At 45.7% G+C, this 10,000-nt stretch overlaps 1 protein-coding gene across 1 annotated transcript in view; it reads left to right on the plus strand.

The window, feature by feature from the left end:
* Ddc (aromatic-L-amino-acid decarboxylase) overlaps nucleotides 1-10,000 on the plus strand; it is a gene marked incomplete in the record, with an annotated part of 139,812 nt that overhangs the window by 115,959 nt on the left and 13,853 nt on the right. The window contains 1 exon segment of the mRNA XM_069334327.1: nucleotides 3,614-3,712. Within this exon segment, the coding sequence (XP_069190428.1) occupies nucleotides 3,614-3,712 (99 nt within the window).

Genomic DNA, 10,000 nt, shown 5'->3' on the forward strand with positions numbered 1-10,000 from the left:
GTGGACCATGGTGGGTCATGGTGGACCATGGTGGTCATGGTGGACCATGGTGTCATGGTGGACCATGGTGGGTCATGGTGGACCATGGTGGGTCATGGTGGACCATGGTGGGTCATGGTGGACCATGGTGGGTCATGGTGGACCATGGTGTGGTCATGGTGACCATGGTGGGTCATGGTGGACCATGGTGTGTCATGGTGGACCATGGTGTGTCATGGTGGACCATGGTGTGTCATGGTGGACCATGGTGGGTCATGGTGGACCATGGTGGTCATGGTGGGTCATGGTGGACCATGGTGGACCATGGTGGGTCATGGTGGACCATGGTGGGTCATGGTGGACCATGGTGGGTCATGGTGGACCATGGTGGGTCATGGTGGACCATGGTGGGTCATGGTGGACCATGGTGGGTCATGGTGGACCATGGTGGGTCATGGTGGACCATGGTGGGTCATGGTGGACCATGGTGGGTCATGGTGGACCATGGTGGGTCATGGTGGACCATGGTGGGTCATGGTGGACCATGGTGGGTCATGGTGGACCATGGTGGGTCATGGTGGACCATGGTGTGTCATGGTGGACCATGGTGGGTCATGGTGGACCATGGTGGGTCATGGTGGACCATGGTGGGTCATGGTGGACCATGGTGGGTCATGGTGGAGCATGGTGGGTCATGGTGGACCATGGTGGGTCATGGTGGACCATGGTGGGTCATGGTGGACCATGGTGGGTCATGGTGGACCATGGTGGGTCATGGTGGACCATGGTGGACCATGGTGGGTCATGGTGGACCATGGTGGGTCATGGTGGACCATGGTGGGTCATGGTGGACCATGGTGGGTCATGGTGGACCATGGTGGGTCATGGTGGACCATGGTGGGTCATGGTGGACCATGGTGGGTCATGGTGGACCATGGTGGGTCATGGTGGACCATGGTGGGTCATGGTGGACCATGGTGGGTTATGGTGGACCATGGTGGGTCATGGTGGACCATGGTGGGTCATGGTGGACCATGGTGGGTCATGGTGGACCATGGTGGGTCATGGTGGACCATGGTGGGTCATGGTGGACCATGGTGGGTCATGGTGGACCATGGTGGGTCATGGTGGACCATGGTGGGTCATGGTGGACCATGGTGGGTCATGGTGGACCATGGTGGGTCATGGTGGACCATGGTGGGTCATGGTAGTTCATAGTGAATCATGTTAACGAAATTTGTTGTATCCAGAGTTTTTGTTATTTTATTTCTCCGTTGTTCCTAATGTTATTTTGTGTGAGGTTGACCATCCTGGAGAGAGTGTACCCGTCACTGTGTTGGGCGAGTGGGAGTGCGTGAGGCTAACGTGTTAATCTGCCACATGTGGCAAATATTGGGACTTTGACTTTTATTTCGGGTTTGGCCGAAAAATTTACCCAATTCAAACTCTATTGTCTTTGTCTGTTGTATTGATGAATGGGACCAGATGCAGATGCAGCCAGATGCAGGCTTTATCACTTATATAAAGTTTACTTATTATCATTATTAACCCATTATCCTTAACCCTATATTAGTTTTTTTTGTGGGGTCGGGGTACTTTGTCTTCACTTCATTTCAACCCATATTGAACTTCAAGTTTCACATATTCGAGTACGAATGCCAAGCAATGTTTACTAAAACATACAAGTAAATTGATAAATTAGAACTACCCATATTCTTTGTCAATAACTTCAACTACTGTATCTCTAAAACAGAAATTTCAACTTTAGAGTCAGAATAGAAAATTCAGTTTCTGGGCGATTCTCACCATTTTTACATAGTATGTGCAACGTTCTTAGATCTGAGGTTTTATTTCTGCCCTTAGTTCTTAAACTCGTAAATTTCCGTCTAAATTTTGCGCATATTTTGAAGGTCACGTTGACTAGTTTTGTTACGGTAAACTATACTCTCAAACAATATTGTAAAGAAATTAAAATGGACGTTATATGCCATTCTGAGCCCATAATGAATAAAATAACAAATTGGTGAAATTTTAAAATGTTTACTGGATTTGAAATTGGTGAATTTTACAATTATTAAACAGTTAATGAGCTCCGAAGCACCAGAAGGCTGTTTATAACAATAACAGCAATTGATTGGGAAGTTTTCATGGTTGTATACTGTTTAATACATGTAACCAATGCCGTCAAAGTTTGAGGAAAGATGAACACGTTCGTAGGTGCTTGCGTAACTGCTTCGTGAATCTGGCCCCTTAAGGTAGTGTGGTTGCAGGTGGTCTGACCATGAACCAGGTGACTAAGGTAGTGTGGTTGCAGGTGGTCTGACCATGAACCAGGTGACTAAGGTACTGTGCTTGCAGGTGGTCTGACCATGAACCAGGTGACTAAGGTACTGTGCTTGCAGGTGGTCTGACCATGAACCAGGTGACTAAGGTACTGTGCTTGCAGGTGGTCTGACCATGAACCAGGTGACTAAGGTAGTGTGGTTGCAGGTGGTCTGACCATGAACCAGGTGACTAAGGTAGTGTGGTTGCAGGTGGTCTGACCATGAACCAGGTGACTAAGGTAGTGTGGTTGCAGGTGGTCTGACCATGAACCAGGTGACTAAGGTAGTGTGCTTGCAGGTGGTCTGACCATGAACCAGGTGACTAAGGTACTGTGCTTGCAGGTGGTCTGACCATGAACCAGGTGACTAAGGTAGTGTGCTTGCAGGTGGTCTGACCATGAACCAGGTGACTAAGGTACTGTGCTTGCAGGTGGTCTGACCATGAACCAGGTGACTAAGGTAGTGTGGTTGCAGGTGGTCTGACCATGAACCAGGTGACTAAGGTAGTGTGCTTGCAGGTGGTCTGACCATGAACCAGGTGACTAAGGTAGTGTGCTTGCAGGTGGTCTGACCATGAACCAGGTGACTAAGGTACTGTGCTTGCAGGTGGTCTGACCATGAACCAGGTGACTAAGGTAGTGTGGTTGCAGGTGGTCTGACCATGAACCAGGTGACTAAGGTAGTGTGGTTGCAGGTGGTCTGACCATGAACCAGGTGACTAAGGTACTGTGCTTGCAGGTGGTCTGACCATGAACCAGGTGACTAAGGTAGTGTGGTTGCAGGTGGTCTGACCATGAACCAGGTGACTAAGGTAGTGTGGTTGCAGGTGGTCTGACCATGAACCAGGTGACTAAGGTACTGTGCTTGCAGGTGGTCTGACCATGAACCAGGTGACTAAGGTACTGTGCTTGCAGGTGGTCTGACCATGAACCAGGTGACTAAGGTACTGTGCTTGCAGGTGGTCTGACCATGAACCAGGTGACTAAGGTACTGTGCTTGCAGGTGGTCTGACCATGAACCAGGTGACTAAGGCACTGTGCTTGCAGGTGGTCTGACCATGAACCAGGTGACTAAGGTACTGTGCTTGCAGGTGGTCTGACCATGAACCAGGTGACTAAGGCACTGTGCTTGCAGGTGGTCTGACCATGAACCAGGTGACTAAGGTACTGTGCTTGCAGGTGGTCTGACCATGAACCAGGTGACTAAGGTACTGTGCTTGCAGGTGGTCTGACCATGAACCAGGTGACTAAGGTACTGTGCTTGCAGGTGGTCTGACCATGAACCAGGTGACTAAGGTACTGTGCTTGCAGGTGGGATTGGCGCACCAGTTCGAGAACCATGTTAAGGGCGACTCAAGATTCGAGATCATTCTCCCCGTCACTCTTGGCCTCGTCTGCTTCCGTCTTAAGGTAGGGCACTTCCGTCTTAAGGTAGGGCACTTCTGTCTTAAGGTACGGCACTTCTGTCTTAAGGTACGGCACTTCTGTCTTAAGGTAGGGCACTTCTGTCTTAAGGTAAGGGGAGGTCTGTCTTAAGGTAATATAGCTCTATCTTAAGGTAACGGATTTACATTTTAAGGTAACAGAGATCCATCTTAAGATAAGTGTGTTCCATCTTATCTACTAATTACATTGAACAATAATAAATTAATGAAAAAATGACCCATGCTTAGCTGAGTTGTGTAGAGAATTAGAGGTTATAGTGTCCGCTTCTGGGACACTGGTGTCCGCTCCTGGGACACTGGTGTCCGCTCCTGGGATACTGGTGTCCGCTCCTGGGATACTGGTGGTGTCCGCTCCTGGGATACTGGTGGTGTCCGCTCCTGGGACACTGGTGTCCGCTCCTGGGACACTGGTGTCCGCTCCTGGGATACTGGTGGTGTCCGCTCCTGGGATACTGGTGTCTGCTCCTGGGACACTGATGGTGTCCGCTCCTGGGATACTGGTGTCCGCTCCTGGGATACGGGTGTCCGCTCCAGGGATACTGGTGGTGTCCGCTCCTGGGATACTGGTGTCCGCTCCTGGGATACTGGTGTCCGCTCCTGGGATACTGGTGGTGTCCGTTCCTGGGATACTGGTGGTGTCCGCTCCTGGGATTCTGGTGTCCGCTCCTGGGATACTGGTGTCCGCTCCTGGGACACTGGTGGTGTCCGCTCCTGGGACACTGGTGATGTCCGCTTCTGGGACACTGGTGGTGTCCGCTCCTGGGATACTGGTGTCCGCTCCTGGGACACTGGTGTCCGCTCCTGGGACACTGGTGTCCGCTCCTGGGACACTGGTGTCCGCTCCTGGGACACTGGTGTCCGCTCCTGGGACACTGGTGTCCGCTCCTGGGATACTGGTGGTGTCCGCTCCTGGGACACTGGTGTCCGCTCCTGGGACACTGGTGGTGTCCGCTCCTGGGATACTGGTGGTGTCCGCTCCTGGGATACTGGTGGTGTCCGCTCCTGGGATACTGGTGGTGTCCCTTCCTGGGACACTGGTGGTGTCCGCTCCTGGGATACTGGTGGTGTTCGCTTCTGGGACACTGGTGGTGTCCCTTCCTGGGACACTGGTGGTGTCCGCTCCTGGGACACTGGTGGTGTCCACTCCTGGGACACTGGTGGTGTCCGTTCCTGGGATACCGGTGGTGTCCGCTCCTGGGATACTGGTGGTGTCCGCTCCTGGGATACTGGTGGTGTCCCTTCCTGGGACACTGGTGGTGTCCGCTCCTGGGACACTGGTGGTGTCCGCTCCTGGGATACTGGTGGTGTCCACTCCTGGGACACTGGTGTCCGCTCCTGGGATACTGGTGGTGTCCGCTCCTGGGATACTGGTGGTGTCCGCTCCTGGGATACTGGTGGTGTCCGCTCCTGGGATACTGGTGGTGTCCGCTCCTGGGATACTGGTGGTGTCCGCTCCTGGGATACTGGTGGTGTCCGCTCCTGGGATACTGGTGGTGTCCGCTCCTGGGACACTAATGGTGTCCGCTATCAGCTCAGCTTTGTAACCTGGCTCGTACCTGCCACAGAAATACTTTTTACTCAGGCCTATTACGTTTACTACGCTCAAGAGTATGATCCCATGATCCCTGTGATAACAATATGCACTGGTTCCAGAACGTATTGAAGGGAGAGACACAAACGCAAATGTGTCAATGATCACAATGATATATATATGTATATATATATATATATATATATATATATATATATATATATATATGTATATATATATATATATATATATATATATATATATGTATATATATATATATTATATATATATATATATATATATATATATATATATATATATATATATATATATATATATATATATATATATAACATTGTATGTAAATACAATATTATTTATCCTGTGAGAATCCATACTCCGATATGGATACGTAACATACCCCCACCTCCAAGAGAAAAATGCAATTAACTGAAGATTAATGTTTTTTTTCTGAAAGTATGCATAAAAAATGTAGAAGAAAACATGATTATGGAATGGTACAGGAAACAAACACACTGAACATCCTATGCATGTAATATAAAACATGGATTACCTTTTGGTAGAAATGAAAACTTACGTATCCTTTATTTCTCCAACAATCAAAATTGAACCAACTATGTCTCACATGAAAATAAAAAAGTTCAGTCCTGTGATAATGTCCTATATCACTGTCAGTATACATCCGGAGTTTCACAGCTGTTCCTCTGGAGTATGCAAATTTATCTCTCCAGGGCACTATCTCATTCCATTCACCTATCTTCATGAGGTAATAATTCACTCTCCTATCAACATTTTTATCATGATGCACATGGGCAGTAATGTTAATTAATGTAACCACACTAACAAGGTCTATGCAACGAGTTATCTTTTCATCTGTTTCCACTGTTAAACTTACATTAGTCCCATAGCTCCAAGGTACCCATTTTCTACATGGTAAATATTACCTATACGTGTTCCCCTGGTCATTACTCCTTGTTTCTCTAGTTGAACCACTTAGATGAAACTGACTGGATGCAGGGTGGTTCAGGGACTTCTCCTAGGTAATGAGGTTGATCTGGGCATGCCCTGGCAAGGACATTTGTTTCCCATCACACTGGATCTTCTGTGGAACATAATCTTTACCAATTTGTAATAAAAGTAGAAGAAACAGGGTTAAACCACACAGACGCATCTGAAACCTCTTCATTCGTAGAACCATCAAAAACACAACAAAACTCTTCAGGAAACCTTTTACATCCGACCCAACAGACACAACCTACAAGGGCAAGTGCAAGGACTACCTGACTGAACTGACTCAGATGACCATCAGTGAACACATAAGTCAGTTGCTTCATAACTCTGTCAGAACGATCAGTGAAAGAAAACAGGATTATTCCTATGCACAATATCTCAATCACAACTCCAAGAACAAGCGCACAGCCTCTAATGGTGAACTTTAATACAAACCACACCTTCATAACCATTCTGGCCTCCCAAGAAAATGACAGAACCACTCTGAATCCTTGACAATTCTTACTATGGACTTCACTTAGTAAGTGACTTCCTCCTGGTAACATCCAACAATAGTGTTAAGGGTCGTATCACCTTGAAGATGAAAAGCAGATTACCTGGGAACTACCCAAGGACAACCTGTAACCCTTCACACTCATCAACCCAAATAGGTGGGATAACCTTGTCCCTCTTCAACTTGAACCACACTCCTGGGGCTTTGAACATCGGCTCCAAAGTCTAACAAAATCCTCCAACACCATTTTGACTGTGAAAGTCAGTACAAGACTTGAGCTGAACATACATTTTCTTAACTACTCTTGCAACAAAATAACGTACTAGATATAAAGGTAGTGACACTGCTCCAGAATTACACACAACCTTCTCAGGACAACTAGATGTACAATTTATTGGAGTAAACTCTCTCTGCTCAACAACAAGGCTGGACAAAGATGTCCCACAGTTCATTACTACAAGGAAGAATGGCTCCTGCAGAATAACAATAGATTGCAAGAAAGTCCTAAGAACACTCTGACTCAGTTTACCCAATGATAAACACTTACCCCCCATGGAATAAGACTAACTCGCCACAACTCTCTGCAACTTAGGCCTAGAAGAAATGTTACCACTGTTAATAGTCATAAAAAATTTACCAAATTTTCCTCTCATGATATAATCTAAAGATGCTTGGAGTACTGTCTGTTTACAATCAATAAGCGAACCCGACATCCTTTCCCAAATCATTTACTTGGTTAAGATAATGTGGAGTCGTGGCAACAACAAACTTACTCTCAATTCCTGGCTCAACGTTCATAGTGAGCGGGCAAGATAATGGCACATGGACTTCCTGTTCCAAACCATCCACTGGATTAGAATATAACGGGGTCGTAGTACCAGACTTACTCTCAACAACTAGGTTGCCCACACCTAAATCCTGAAAATCCACATCCCACTTCTCCTCTGAAGGGGTACTGGCCTCTGGAACAATTACTTTGGTAGTGACACAACTGACAACTGGAACAGTAAAACTAAAATCAGCACAGGTAGGGTAGATAACATCATCCACTACAACAGACTGATCCCTTACAAAACTAGACTCAGCACAGGCAGGGTATACAACAATATCCACTGCATCTGGCTGTTTATTCATCATAACTGATTCTGGTAACAAAATGGGATCAACCTTCCCAACAACATGATTTATAGCCACATCATTACCCTAAATAACATCCACACCTGGGATGGGCAACTGTTTACTAACACCACCAGTACACAAGCCTGGGGTATTGGTGACCCTCAAATTTATTTATTTATTTATTTATATATATATATACAAGAAGGTACATTGGGATTGTGAGGATACATAGCATAGTAATTACATTCTTGTAAAGCCACTAGTACGTGCAGCGTTTCCGGCAGCAAAAATTAACATCTATCAGAGGTACAGTTTGACACCCTGTAACACTCTGAAGAACTACAGACTCCCCAATATATCTCTTTGCAACACTAGAGAGTACACAAGCTGAAATCAATGTTTGGGAAGCACCAGTGTCGTGGAGAAGAACAACTGGCTTCCATTTACCATTATTACACAAAACTTCCCCAGAATGAATATATAGGCGATAATTGGACATCCATTTGGGATCTACAGTAACATGTTTATTATATCTACTCTGCACACTCCTACAAAATATGAGACCTTTAGGTCTGAACTCTAGGTGTTTCTGAAAGCAGGAAGTTATGACATGACCTCTTCTCTTACAATGACTGCAAAATCTACTGTCTGTGGTTGACCCTGTCACACCCACTGAAGACATTTGTTACATTGCGAGGTGTTGCATCCCTGACTGTGTGTTCTCAATCTTAGGTTTATAAAGAAAAGAGTTCATGTGAGTAGCAGGTGGATTATAACTGGGTTTGGTCTGGTGAACATTTTTATGAGCATTAGGATTTAATCTACTGTTAACATTATTGGACTGGGCTCTAAATTGTACCCTTGTAAGTAACTCATGCTCATTAGCGAGCTTTGAGAGCTCATATATCTCCATAACATTCTTTTGTTCCGTCATGTAGATTGATAATCTATCTAGGAGACAAGATAATACCTCTTCAGTAATTAGAAGGTTTTTAAGTTTCAAACTCTAATTGAAAGTAATTTAAGCCATCTCTCACGATAATTTACTTTTAACCTAGTAAAATCAGCAATAGCTTGTTCATGTGCCCTTTTTAAGTTACGAAATTTCTGTCTATGTGCTTCTGGATTTAACTGATAAGCATTTAAGATGCTCTTCTTTACGAAGTCATAATTGAAGCTGTTAGCATCAAGAAGTGATGAGAATACCTCTTGAGCTTTGCCCCTGAACTGACTTTGCATGATCGCAAACCACTGATCTACTAACCAGTTCATGCTGATTGCAATTTTAGAAAAAATGAGAGAAGAAGATCTCAGAATCTTCCTCGTTAAATTTTGGTAGTTCTACATATTTATTAATTCTAGACTGAGGATTGGAACTGTTTGGATTGTTACTAGTGTAACCATGGCCCGCTGCAATTCTCTGTGCTTCAACTCTATTTCTATCTGCCTCCCTTTGTTGTTGAACCTCTAATTGTCTCTGCTTAGCTTCCTTTAACTTCAACTGAGCCGCAGTTCTGGAATTCTGTGCCTCAAGTTCTACTTGTTATTGTCTCTGTTGAGCCTCTGCCTCTAATTCTCTCTGTTCCTTTTGAGCCTCTATCTGTCTCTGTTGAGCCTCTATCTGTCTCTGTTGAGCCTCTATCTGTCTCTGTTGAGCCTCAATCTGTCTCTGTTGAGCCTCTATCTGTCTCTGTTGAGCCTCTATCTGTCTCTGTTGAGCCTCTATCTGTCTCTGTTGAGCCTCTATCTGTCTCTGTTGAGCCTCTATCTGTCTCTGTTGAGCCTCTATCTGTCTCTGTTGAGCCTCTATCTGTCTCTGTTGAGCCTCTGTCTGTCTCTGTTGAGCCTCTGCCTCTAATTCTCTCTGTTGCTTATGAGTCTCTAGTCTAGCGTCTCTAGTCTAGCTAGTTCAAGCTGAGCTTTCAACTCAAGACGTTTTAATGCTAATTGATCACTTGACCCTTCAGCTAATTCCTCTAGAACGTCGTCTTCCAGTTTACCATCTAATTTATCTGCCATATAAAACAAGGCAGACTGTCACGTTTTAAATCCCTTCAAAGTTTGGCTCCAAAAGCAAC

Source organism: Procambarus clarkii, chromosome 31, assembly GCF_040958095.1.
Source record: "Procambarus clarkii isolate CNS0578487 chromosome 31, FALCON_Pclarkii_2.0, whole genome shotgun sequence".
In the NCBI taxonomy this organism is placed as follows: domain Eukaryota; kingdom Metazoa; phylum Arthropoda; class Malacostraca; order Decapoda; family Cambaridae; genus Procambarus; species Procambarus clarkii.